The sequence below is a fragment of the Peromyscus leucopus genome, chromosome 4 (assembly GCF_004664715.2).
Source record: "Peromyscus leucopus breed LL Stock chromosome 4, UCI_PerLeu_2.1, whole genome shotgun sequence".
In the NCBI taxonomy this organism is placed as follows: domain Eukaryota; kingdom Metazoa; phylum Chordata; class Mammalia; order Rodentia; family Cricetidae; genus Peromyscus; species Peromyscus leucopus.
Genome location: NC_051066.1, coordinates 13,480,322 through 13,493,443, shown reverse-complemented (window position 1 = coordinate 13,493,443; position 13,122 = coordinate 13,480,322). Strand labels below are relative to the sequence as shown.

Below are 13,122 nucleotides of genomic sequence, written 5' to 3'. Positions count from 1 at the left end.
AGTGAGGCGCCTCTCTGCAAAAAGGAGCTGCAGCAGGCAGTCCTGAGGCCCCAGTTTTCCCTTGGTGAGTCGCTGGTTCCACACACAGCCAGAGGCGAAAAGGCAGGTCTTCAGCCTCTCCTCTCACACCACCAGGCCCACGGTCTGCCCACCCTTCAGTTCCGTGGACCCCACACATTCACTGAGAAAAGCACTGATCACAGATGCTCACCCCCTGCAAGCAATTTGGGGGGAGTAGGGAACATACACACTGCAGCCCCAAAGAAGGAACACGTGGGTGGCTATATAACACCCGTACCACCCCGTATCCCTGGATGGAGGCCTGGGCTCGCGCTCCTCCTCTGAAAGAGATCCCTGGTCTCTAGGCACTTCTCAGAGTTCATTTATAAAAAAAAAAAAAAAAGAAAAAAAAAAAAAAGAACCAAGTACAGCAGTGATTTGTGACTGAGACCGTCGGACAGTGGGGTTGGCAGGCTCCGCCCTCTGGTGCTGTGACCCAGGTTTCCTTGAGACTGGGAGACCAAGTTCCTCCTCTTTCTGATGGCCTGATACAGGCCATGGCCTGATTCCTGGATGTTGATCCTGCACCATGGGGTGGGCCTTGAGTGCCTGCTGCCCAGTCCTAGGTGCCTCATGGTCTTATGGGTCAGCCCACCTGCTGGATGGCCACACCTGGATTCTGGAAGCACAGGCATGAGGTGGGAAGTTACATGGGGTCCTGGGTCTAAGGCCTGTGTCAGAAAGGTCTTCCTGTTTCCAGGCCCCAGTGAGAGCCCGGTCAGCAGGGAAACGGGATAAGGTGATGTTAGGTAGGTGGGAGGGTATGGCCTTCTGTCCATCTTCCAGCCTCTGCTTCCCACCTGCCTTCCACCAGCTCCCCTGCCTCTGGCCTGGGCTACTGGGCTGCCATGACCCCAGGCTCCTTGATGGCAAAGTTCTCCTGGGACATCCTGGAAATTTGTAGAAAGGTGCTCCTCATGGACTGGTAGCAGGTGTCCACAAGCTTGGTGACATCAGCATCTGTAAGGCCACTGGTAGGGACAGCATCCAGCACTTGTACCCTGATTGTTCCTGGGGAGGAAGCGGTGGATGTCAGGGGCTTAGAGGCCCCACTGATGCGGCCACCCACCTCCTCCTCACCTGGCCTCCTGCTGCCCAGCCTCTCTTCAGAGCCTGGCCAGCAACCCCAGCTCCTGGGCCGGGCACACATGTTTGTAAGTGAGGCAACATGGAGACCTGCGACCCAGTAAGTGTTAGCAACTCTACCCTTCCCTGCAGCCACTGCCCACGACTCAGGACATCTCTGCCCCTGAAATGGCACTCGGTGACCCCTGAGCCTCCCTTATCACACTTGCCCCTTCAGTTCTCCATGGTGCTGGGCATTAGGGGCTCAGATGCGGGAGACAGCCTGCCTCGTTCCACTGCCTTAAACCTCTGACTCCCAAGGTCATGTGAAGGGTCAGGGTACCTGCCTGGAAGCTGGTGACATAATGGAGGAGGAGGCAGAGGCTCCCCTTGTGAGCGCCCCGTGTAGGGGAGCCTAGATAGCCTAGAATTCCCACTCCTCACCAGCAGAGGTCACCATAGGTCCCTACCTGTGTTACACAGCCTGGACCAACAGTGATCTCAGGAACAGGACCATGTTTAGAACCTGTTTTTCTCCCCCCGCTCTCCCCCCTTTTAAAAAATGATTTATTTATTTATTTATTTATTTATTTATTTATTTATTTATTTATTTATTTATTTATTATGCACACAACATTCTGCCTCCATGTATGCCTGCACGCCAGGAGAGGGCACCAGATCTCATTATAGATGGCTGAAAGCCACCGTGTGATTGGTGGGAATTGAACTCAGGACCTCTGGAAGAGCAGCCAGTGCTCTTAATCTCTGAGCCATCTCTCCAGCCCCTAGAACCTGTTTTTTCAATTTGAAAAAATTGTAAAACCCACTTAGAAAGAGCAATGAGATGATGCAACGCTGGGCCTGTATTCATTCACTCATTCATTCATTCATTCATTCACCACCCAGATGTGGAAACTCCACTACTAAGGGCCCAGGACTCGTCTGCTAAATTAGTCATCCCCTGCTAACCTAAGGAGCTGCAGGGCAGCCTGGGGCACATGAACCCCTATCTCAAAATAAATAAAAGAGAGAGCATGTCAGGCTTGTGAGCTCCTGCGTGGCTCCGATGGGCTCACCTGAGGTGAAGAGTTTCTTCTTGACATTGTAGAAGGAAGAAAAAGATGAGTACACCACGGGGATGATGGGCACCTGTGGACAGGGACACGTGCTGAGGGCCAACACTGCGAGGGTGCCTTGGCTCCTGCTAGGTGTCCTTATGGCTGACCGACCCCTCCATCCAGGTGGCCTGGCGTTTCAGACTCATCCTGCCCTCCACACCACCTCCTACAGGAAGCTCTCTGGGCTAGTACTTTTTGTCATGTGTCCTCCCTGACCCCCACACTGGGTCACAAAACATCCTAGAAGTGGGGGGTGGGTGGGACTCCATTTAGCACTGGGGAGGTGGAAGATGTTGATCCCTCCCTTCCCCCTCACATCCTGCCTCTCTTTCCCAGGAAACTAGGGGAGGGGGTTGGAGCCTGTTGGCTTTCCTGCAAGGTCCCAGGGTCAACTCCAGTGATGACAGGTGGCACTGGGGATAATAATTAACCCTGGGCGCCAGAGCCTGGGCAGGAAGGTAGGTAGGCTGCACCCTAGACCGGCCCTGGGGGAGGGGCAGGAGACTGATATACCATAGCCCCTAGTCTCTCTCTTTTCCCAGGATCTGCCAATACCTCAAGGCAAGGAGGGCTGTGACTTCAGTCTCAGGCCCAAGGACCACCTGGGACTTGGTCACTAGACAGATCAGAGGTCACAGTGCCGTCTCCTGCTCCAGCCTGGGCTTCCCAACCCCTTGGAACTGATGGGCGCTTTGGGGAAGGAGTACACGCTGTCTTGTATGGGACTGGGCCCAGGGCCCAGAAGGCTGCCCGCCACAGGGGCAGAGGAGGCTGAGGCTTGCCAGGCAGCCAACAGTAAAGCAGGATAAAAATTCCTTCCCCTGTCCCCCCAGTGTGGCTTCCCCACACCAGGGACCCCCTGATCCATGGCTCAGGGACACTCTTGATACACACTGTCTTCTCCCACCACAGGCTGAGGGACAAGGGAAGTCCAAGGCCCAGGACAGAGCTCACTTGTGCTGCTCAGGACTGGCTTTGCCACTAGCCTGTGCCTGCTCCTCAGACTCACCATGATCAAGCCAGGGTCCGAGGCATCAGGTGAATTTCTAGGCACAATCTGCCTTATGATGTTAACAAACTGCCACCTCACTGGCCTCCCACCCCTACTGTTCATGAAACCCCAGAGGAAGGGGACTACCCACCCGGCCAGCTAGGATACGGGGAGGCTGGTGTTCAAGCTCAGAGCTGTCAATGGTCACCAACCTGCTAAGCTGGTGGGGAGGCCCTTTCCCAACAGGGTGGAGAAGGTCCCTGAAGGCCAGCAGTTCTCAGTCTGGCTGGGATATCATCTTCAACCTTGAACCACCCTGACCCATATCCCAGCCCCCTACCCCAGGAGAGCATGGCCTACCTGGGCCTGGATGGCCAAGTAGAAGGCACCCTTTTTAAAGGGCAACAGGTCCCCATTGTCGTTGCGTGTACCCTCTGGGTAGATCCATACTTTAAGCTGCCGGCAGAAAGGAGAAGGCTGCTTAGGCTGCCCCCACCCTGCTTAGCCACCCCAGAGAGCTGTACTGCCCTCCCCTGGAGCCCCTTTTGCTGTGCCTATACTCACATTGTCCTTGACCATGAGGTCACCCAGGTCAGCCATCAGGGTCATGGCAGTTCTGGCCCGCTGGCGGTTGATGAAATAGACACCCCCGAGGTACATGATGAGGCCCACGGGGCCCGTGAACAGCAGCTCACGCTTGGCGATCTGGACACAGCGCTTAGGGAGAATCTCCATGAGGCCTACGTGGATGGGAGTGTGAAAGAGAGAGGAAGAGAGAGAGAAACAGTGAGAGACGGAGGCAGAAGAGAGACAGAGATGTGGACACAGAGAGAGGACAAGGAACAGGAGAGAGAGAGAAACATAACGAGAGACAGAAGCAGGCAGGGGAGTCAGAGGAAGCAGAGACAAGAGAGACAGGAAGACCCGGGACGGATAGAGACAGGAGAGAGAAAAGAAGCCAGAGGTGGAGAAAAACAGAGGAAATGAGACACAGGAGAGAGAGGAGGGGAGAGGCAGAGACAGAGGGGAGAATGGAAAAAAGACAGACAGACAAAGGGGGCGAGTTACCGGGAAGAAGGGAGAACAGCTTCAGAGCCCAGCTTGGCACTCCCGGGGAGAAGGGGACAGTGCCCCACCTGTCAAGGCCCCCCGCCTCTGATGCACAGGGCACAGCCTGCTGCTCTAGTGCCCAGCTTGAGGGAAGCCTGTGGCTAGAGACACACATAGGTCTTGTCCCACACCAGCCCCAGCTAGAGGCTTCAGCCTCTAGGATGAGAAACCCTCTCTGTGGCCAAGCCTTGGTGGCAGCCTACCCATCATGTCCAGGATGCTCTGATGATTAGAAATGATGACGCAGGGACCGTCCACCTCCAGTTTCTTCTGGCCTCTGACCTCAAAGCGAAGGCCATACACGTACTTGAAGGACCGCACGAACCAGCTGATGATGCTGAGGGCAGAGATACCAGGAGCCTGAATGAGCTCCTTATAGCCGAGGGAAGGTTCATCCAGGGGCAAGCTGGGGCGAGGGTACAGCAGGCAGCACAGGGCAGAAGACCTGAGCAGACAGAGTCCTGGGGGCCACTTAGCCCTGCCACCTACCCCCGAGGATAGAGGCTGTCACAAGCACTGACCCTATCTCCTGCTTTGCCTACTGGAACGGGACATTTGCTTGTGACAGAGGGAAGTGGAGGTACCACCACACGGACCCCAACACACACCATTACATGTACATTAGTATAGGCCGTCACTGGGTCTCCAGCAGTCCTGAGGGGAAAGGGCCCTTACAGTCTGCTGAGTGCCTGCTGGGTCCCCAACAATCCCGAGGGAAGGGGTCCTTCACAGGCCGTAGAGCTATTTCTAGACAGCGCAGCAGATTCAAAGCTGGTTCTTCACTCTTACTTTTTAAAAAAGTATGGTAAAATACACATGCCATGAAAATTTCCATTTTAACCACCTTTATGCACACAGCTTAGTACGTCACGGCCATCAGTGCTGGGCTGCTATTGCTACCGTCTCTCCACAGAACTTTCTCTTTCCATGATACCATGTCCCCATAACCCCTGACTCCACCTGTCCCTGCCCTGGAAGCTCCCACTGCTCTGTATCCCCAGAGCTTCTGTCTCCGCGGACCCCATACAAGCCTCCTGCAAGGCTTGTCCTCATCAAGAACCCAGCCGTGGGGAGAGCAGCTCTCACCAATGGGGAAACTGAGTCTTGGGGAGGCAAAAATGCTAGTCCAGATGATGACGCCAGCCATTGCTCCCCTCAGCCTGGAAATCTGGAACCCCTCCTCAGCCCTGCCAGCTCGGGCCATCTTGTCTTCAGGCCAGAGCGCCCCATCTACTGCAGGGGCAGGTAGGCTGGTTTCAGATCCTTCTGAGAGAGTGGTCAACACTTGAGTCTTCACCCATTCCCTCATCTCTAAGTCACAGCTGCTGGAATCCCCAGGAGGCTCCAGAGGGACAGGGAGGTGACTTAGAGAGGAGAATGTGTCAACCCAGGGAAGGAACTGTCCAGTCTCACTAGCCACCAAAGGCACGCACACTAAGGCAGACTAACAGGGCTGGAACACAGGCACCTGCTCGCTCTCTGGGCCAGAGCCAGCTGTATCTGGAGGGCAGGTTGGTGGCTAGCCTGGTTCCCAGGAATTCTCCCTAAGGCAGTGACCCAGAGGTGTGCACATAGTTAAGATTCGAATCAGGGAATCTGGAAACACCGGCACCAGCACCACAAGGCAGAGGAAATGCAACAGCGTCAAGACTGACTTATTGGGAAGAACACAAGATTTACTGGAGAGGGTGTGTATGATGGGGGTGGAACCCAAAGCCTCCGGCAGCCACACCCCAAACTCAAGATGAAAGCTGAGCATCCCTAAGGCTGCCTCTGAAATGCTCCAAAGTTCCAAACTTTCTAGACAGGGGTCACACGTGGAAAGTCCCTCATCTGAACTCATGCGAGGGACCACAGTCAAAGGCGGGCACACTACAGATGTTCTAGGAAGTTACCTCTGGGTATGTACAACGCACATTTCACACGCATGCACACAAGGTTCAAGTCCAAGATACCTCATGAGAAACTTATAAATCCTCCCAAATCTCAAATCATCCAAAATATAAACAACTTTATTTTTTACTCTTTTAAAGAAAAAAAAATTTTTAAGATAGGGTCTCACATAGCCTAGGCTTAAGCCTAGTAGCCTAAGTAGTCAAGAATGGCCTTGAACTCTTGCCCCTCTAATGCTGGGCTTACAGGAATGTAGACCACACCTGGCTTTTTGCAATGGTGGCTTCGTGTATGCTAGGCAAGTGCTCGGCCAGCTGAGCTATGTTCCCTATGCAGTAGCTTAGATAAGGAACAGCCCGTTAACTGGTAGTTGTCACTACAAACTCATATTCCCATGTGCTGCTGCAAAGGGAAGAGTCTCCAGCCACATCCAGACTGTGCCCTCGGGTAGTGGCACACACATGTGCCCTCTTTCTGTCTCTCTCTCCAGTACTGGGTGGGATGGGGCAGGGTTTCATGCAATACTAAGTAAGCATTCTACCACTGAGTTACATCCCTCAATACCCCTCCCCATTTTGGGTGACAAAATAGAAATCTCATTATGGGCTGGGAGCATGGCTCAGTGGTAGAAACCTGCATGAGGCCCTGGGTTCCGCCCATGCATCAATTAATCAATAAATGAGTTTCTCCCTGATCACGGGGCCAGCTAAGCTCTACAGAGGTGGTGTAGCTGGTAGACACCAGAAGTCTAGGTTGGAATTCTCATTCTAACGGGAGAGACACCATCAGGTACCATGCCTAGGACTTCAGGCCCATCAAACGGCTCTGCTCAGATATAGCTATTGGGGAGACCTTTACACTCACTCTACAAAGGCCGCACAAACTCAGGTCAGCAAGGTTAGTGACCTGTCCCCAGGAATGAAGAAGCCACGTGGACCAAGTCCACCTCGTAACACTGCTCCCAGCCAGGTGAGGTGTATGGTCAGAGGGCACCCCAGGGCAGGGCCATGGCTCCTACACTGCCAACTGGATTTGTTGGGTTCCAGCAGTCCGTCCTGAGGCTCCTTCTGTCCTATCTGCCTACTTTGTTGGCTTGGCAGCTTGGCCCCACCCAGCCACAAGTGGCTCCCCTGAAGGGCTGTGTCATACCCAGTATGACCACCTGAGCTGCCAACCCAGTCTAGTCCAGAACCACCCCGATCCCTTCCCCAAAGGAGCTACAGTCCCAAAGCCCTGGACCTAGGGTGAGATGCCATGTCGGCCCCTGCTGCCTCTCGGGTGCCTGGGGACAGAGTGAGTGCCCAGCCTGTTGCTCTGGAAGCTTGGCAGGCAGCTGTCAGGCAGTGTCCCCTTGGACGGCTCCTGAGCTCCTGCTCTGGATCAGACAGTCTATAATTCACAGCCTGGCTCACTGCATTCCATCTGTGACCTGACCTCCCTGAACTTCTGGTTACCACCTGTGCAAGGGGAAGGATGCAAGGAGCCACCTTCGGTGGGGCTGACTGATGCAGATACTCCACACTGGGGACCTTTATCATCAGTAGTCTGGTGATTGGGACACAGGCAGAAATAGAACAAGAGAGGAGCCCTCTGACCTGCTTGGGCCCCTCCCACACTTGCCCCAGGCAGCTGGGAAGCAGTTCAAGGTCAGGGCCTATATACCACAGGCCTGGCTGTTCTCCTGGAAGGCCACTGGCTGACCCTTGCCCTCACTCTTCTGGTCTTGACTATGATGGGTGGGGACTTGCTAGATGGTGAGATGGGAGCTTCATGGGCCAACCAGAGCTACGTTACTGGGGAAGGGCACGTGGGGAACCACTCGTGGGTCTGGCTTGGGAGATGGGCGGGCCTCGTGAGGACACTTGGCAGGGAAGTTTTCTGACAAGTGTCACAGGAGTGAAGCACAAGATGAGGGCAGGAGCTTGGGGCTAGGAGAGGACTTCTAGCCTGGGCAAACACCCAGGAGAATGAAGGCAGGAGGTGCTGGGCATCAAGAGGAGAGAGCACAGAGGAAGTAGGAGCGGGGACTGATCCACTGGCCAAAGGCAGCCAGAGCTTGGGCTTTACTGTCCTCACAAGGTACAGATGCTACCATTGCATCAGGGGAGGAAGGGGCCCTTCCTGTTGGCAATGTTCTATAGCATCCTATGCTTCTGCTGACCTTCAAATGGCCGGGACTTGCCAAGATGATGCTGACTCTTATGGCTTATGCCGGTGCTAGGCAGTAGAGGAGGGGCCAGCCTTGCTGCAGGCAAGTCAGGGCTCAAAGCTAAAAGAGTTCAGCCTAAAAACCAAGACCAGCCGGGCGGCGGTGGCACACACCTTTAATCCCAGCACTCGGGAGGCAGAGCCAGGTGGATCTCTGAGTTCAAGGCCAGCCTGGTCTACAGAGCGAGTTCCAGGACAGCCACCAAAGCTACACAGAGAAAACCTGTCTCAAAAAACAAAAAAGCAAACAAACCACCACCACCACCACCACCACCACCACCACCACCACCACCACCAACAACACCACCACCAATAAAACAACCACAAACAACAAAAAGAAAAGAAAAACAAGACCAGTTTCTGCAGGTCCTACGTATCCGTCATTCCCCATCCCCACACTCACCCCAAACAGGACACAATGCAGACACAGGCTGCATCACTACAGCTCTGGGTGGCCATCCAGGGCTGGGAAGAGAGGTCTGCCCTTATTTTACTGGGGCCATGGTGTGTGTGTGTGTGTTGTGTGTGTGTGTGTCTAAATTGTTCCTGTTAAGGTGACCCAACTTTGCAGCTGAGCAATATTCTATACAGCCTCTCAGGGCTTTACTATCTTCTCATCAAATGGTATAATCAACGCCTCTGACTCTTGTCACCCCACTCTGGTCTACACACAGGAAAGGGCTCCATGTGCTCTTCCTTGGTCTCAGCCCCTAGCCAGACATGACTTCTGTGTTCCTAATGCTGTTCCTTGCATCTCAGAACTCCAGACCAAATGACAAAGGTTTCCTCTAAGAGCCAGGTACAGAGTGGGGCTGCCTCTCCAGGAACTCAGGATCTGGCTTACAGCCCTATAATGCCCTCAGATTGTGGCCACAGCCCTTAATGTAGTCATTTTCAACCTGTGGGTTGTGATCCCTTGTGTGTGTGTTGTCAAAGGTCCCTTTCACAGGGGTTGCATATCAGATATTTAATTTCGATTCATAACAGTACCAAAATTACAGTAGCAACGAAATAATTTTACACGTGGGGTCACCACAACATGAGGAACTGAATATTAAAGGGTCGCAGCCTTGGGAAGGTTGAGAACCACTGCCCTAGTGTGACTGTGTGCAGCCATGGGCAGCAGCATCACAGCTGGGCTGGCACCGAGGGGTGACAACAGAATTCATTACAGAATTGCCTTCTGGGGTGCGATTCCCAGAACTCCCTGTCCTGGCTGGGGGAGCTTGGGCCCTCACTTCCCTTCCTCTTAATGCGCTCACCCCCGAGCTATTCTCCAATTGCTTCTCCGAACCTCAGTCTCGTCTGTTGCCCAGGCAGAGTAGTACCTGCAACCCAAACTTGGCTGGCCGAGGCCACGGAGGCCTGAGATGGGGATGGGTCCATCTATCCACTAAGCAAGCCTCCACCTCCTGGACCTCCAGTCCCTTTCTCTGGCACTCACCCCTCTCTGTGGTCACACCTGGAGGATGTCATGCCCCCAGTGTTCCAAGGGGCCTGCTGTTTCTACCTCAACTCGTTGAGGAGGGTTTAAGACAGGGACCCTGAGACAGGGTAGGGATGTGAGGAGTAGGCCACCCACCCTGTCCTCTAGCCCTCCCTTCCTGCCAGCAGGGGAAGAACATCTGCTGTTACCCAGCCTATGTCCCTGGACCACAGGGCACTAACTGGGAGAGGATGCTGGAAGGCCCACAGGACCCCAGAGTAATCTGGCAGAGGGTTAGGGGCTGGGGTGGTACAAGAGGCTCCATCCTGGTTTGATCAGTCTGCCACATCCAGTCACCACCTCAGAAAGGCTGCCTGGATTTGGCTCCTGGGCAACAGTGGTAGACCACCAGGGCAGGCCACACAAGAGCACAAGGAGGACCAACTGCAGATCTCTCCAGTCAGGGGCTGGTGAAAAAAATGCACAGATCAGCCCCACAGCTGATGTTACAGGCTCAGAACTGCTGTCCTTAAGACCAGACCTGGCTTCCTCTGGTCTGGTTCAGCAAGGGCAGCACCTCCTCCGAGATAAACACATGCCTGGTGCTCCCCAAGCCCACCAGGCCCCTGCTGCTCTCAGGTGCCCTGGGGAGACCCTCTGCTTAGACAGTCCTGTAGTTCCCCACACCCCCTTAATCTCAGGCCAAGCAACAGGAAACGTGCATAGCCAGAGAACCCCTGTCTCTACGTGCAGGGGTCTCCTAGCCTGCTCCTGGAGTCTGCTCCCAGGGACATTGGATGGAGGTGATAAACCACAAGCCCCTGAAAAAATGAGGACTGGAACCCATGAAATATGGCTGGTCAGGACAGCGTCCTAACCCCAAAGACTAGCAAGGGCAGGTACAGCACAGAGTCAGAAAACAGTCCCTATAACCACCGCAGAGGAGGTGGGGCATCAGGGGCCACAAGGTCCTCCGAAACACCCAGCCAAGGCCAAGGCCAGGACATTGCAAAACCCACCAGCTCAACAGTCCAAACAGGGCAGAGAGAAATGTAGCAACAGTATCCTAGCAATGTGGACATGGAGATAGGGCTGGAGGCCTTTTACTCTTAGGCAGCCCCTACCGGCAGGTTAACTCAGCCTGATTCCCTCTGCCTATTCACTAAGGTACCCTGCTCTGGGAGATGGCCAGGGGAGGATCTTGGCCACAGACCAACTTCTTCCTTCTTTGCTAGCAAGCCTGGTCCAAAGGCAGCTTTCCTCCCCACCCCCCCGCCGCCGCCCCACCCCGCCAGAAGTTAGGACAAGGGGAACCTGTGGCTGCACCTGGGCACAGGTATCTTCTCACCTGCAGAGAGGTGGGAGAATAAACCGGAAGCCCGGCACCAGGTCTGGGTTTCCCTGCTAGTGAAGCGGGACTGGGCCTGTCCCACCTTCGCCCAGCTCCCTCCCTTTTCCAAAGCTAGCGGCGCCCGCCAACAGCCACCCGACGTTGCGCGCAGTGGGGCGCCGGAGGGCTGAGCCCCACTGCCGTGCCAGGCACCGGCGCATTGTGACGCGCGCTCTTGGGGACCCGGGACGGAAAGCCGCGTCGTCGGAGGCTCTGGACAGTGGAAGGACAGCGGGGCGGGCGGGGCAGGAAGGAAAGAACGCGAGGAGCGCAGAAGTTAGGGAAGCGGAAGCGCGCACCCATCCCGGCGTCCGGCCCCCTTGCCTCATATTATCCACGGTGCGGCCGCCGTGGCGCAGCAGGCAGACGATCGAGGCCACGGCGGAGAAGGACAGGCAGAGCACGCAGTAGAGGCTGATCTTGGCGTAGAACCTGGCAGTGCGGCTCAGCTGCACAAGCAGCAGCAGCAGTAGCAGCGCCGCCGTCAGCCACGGCCACAGCTCCATGGCGGCCGCACCCCAGCCCCGACGGCGCCGCCGTCCGCCACCCGCTGGCCGCCCGTGCCCCTTTTGAGGAGCTCAGAGGGTGGAGGGCCGGCCGGGCTCGCAGCCCGGAGCTAGGTGCGGCCGCCCCGCCCCGTCCCGCCCCGCCCCTCCGGGCCTGGCCCTGCCGGGGGCACCGCGCCCCGCTCCGCCCCGCCGCGTCCCAGGCGCGGACCCCGCCTCCTGCTGCCCTCCGGGTTTCGCCCTCTCCGCCCCGCCCCGCCACCATGCCACCCTGCCCCTTGCGGCAGGTCATTGAGGTTCCCTCACTCGTCCGGCGGCTCCCATCTCTGAGCAGCCGGGTGGCCTGGTCTCTGGCGCTGCCTCCCACGCCCCTGCACCGCGGCCCACAGCCACAAGTCCCCAGCCCAGTACCGCAGCTCCCCAAGGGCGTGCAGCCGGCTCTAAGACGTGCCCATTATGCCAAACTTGTCACCACACAAAGGACCATTGAATGGCTGAGTGACCAATGATGACCTGGCTAGACCACCTGGCTGGTGGCCTTGGCCCTTTAGGTCGCCTTGAGCTGGAAAACTGAAGCCCCACCCCATGATGCAACAAACTGGGGGAGGCAGAAGGATTAATGAGAGTTTTGGAGCAGGAGTAGGGGTGTTCCTGGGGCAGTGTGTCACGGGGGACCGTCTGGTGCCCAGGCAGCAGTATCAGGCTATTGTGTTCTCATGTGTGCAACTTGGCTCAGCAGAACCAGTAGCCTAGCAGAGCCCATTGTGGTTGGTGCTCCCTGGGACACTTGTCGCTCGCTCTCCTAAGAGATCTGCCTTGGGGTTGCAGGCCAGGCATATACACCCTTCCTGATCGTTCTCAGAGCAGATGACAGTTACAAAACGCATCTAGCTTCCTTTCTGGAGAGGTCAGCCTGCATCTGGGAGTGGGGGTCAGTGATGGCTGCAGATTGATGTGCCCACGGGCTGCCCTGTGTCCAGGCGTTCTGAGGGTATCGCTGGCCCCTGGTTTTCTCAGATAGCGAGATGATAGCTGTAACATCCACCCACAGAACTGTGCTCAGTTTTCAAAACGGAGCCAGCTTGAAGGTGGGTAAGGAGCCACCCTTAAGTGGCCCACTAGTGGTGTTCTCCATTTTCAAAACAGATTAACACAGTGCCCTTTTTTTTTTTTTTTTTTTTGGTTTTTCGAGACAGGGTTTCTCTGTGTAGCTTTGCGCCTTTCCTGGAACTCACTTGGTAGCCCAGGCTGGCCTCAAACTCACAGAGATCCGCCTGGCTCTGCCTCCCGAGTGCTGGGATTAAAGGCGTGCACCACCACCGCCCAGCCACAGTGCCCTTTTAATCGCACCTGTG

General features: G+C 55.7%; 1 protein-coding gene across 2 annotated transcripts; it reads right to left on the bottom strand.

Moving 5' to 3' along the window:
• Window positions 1-197: 197 nt before the first annotated feature.
• On the bottom strand, window positions 198-11,976 carry Agpat2 (1-acylglycerol-3-phosphate O-acyltransferase 2). Of its 2 annotated transcripts, XM_037204671.1 has the most exons (7): window positions 11,586-11,871; window positions 4,548-4,681; window positions 3,799-3,974; window positions 3,595-3,690; window positions 2,202-2,274; window positions 861-1,071; window positions 198-679 (listed from the first exon to the last, which is right to left on the bottom strand). In XM_037204671.1, exons 1-6 carry the CDS (start codon window positions 11,765-11,767, stop codon window positions 896-898), a joined length of 837 nt encoding a protein of 278 aa, XP_037060566.1. In that variant the 5' UTR covers window positions 11,768-11,871; the 3' UTR covers window positions 198-679; window positions 861-895. The 2 variants fall into 2 exon arrangements, with proteins under 2 accessions (XP_037060566.1, XP_028724681.1); XM_028868848.2 differs by having other exon boundaries at window positions 198-1,071; window positions 11,586-11,976.
• Window positions 11,977-13,122: the final 1,146 nt, after the last annotated feature.

Excerpts from the sequence above, each read along its gene's own strand:
- Agpat2 (XM_028868848.2), bottom strand. The coding sequence starts at position 11,767 with ATGGAGCTGTGGCCGTGGCTGACGGCGGCGCTGCTACTGCTGCTGCTG. Across the intron at positions 4,682-11,585 it reads CGCACCGTGGATAATATGAG|CATCATCAGCTGGTTCGTGC; the intron begins GCAAGGGGGCCG and ends CTCTGCCCTCAG. Across the intron at positions 3,691-3,798 it reads ACCTCATGGTCAAGGACAAT|CTTAAAGTATGGATCTACCC; the intron begins GTGAGTATAGGC and ends TTCTGCCGGCAG.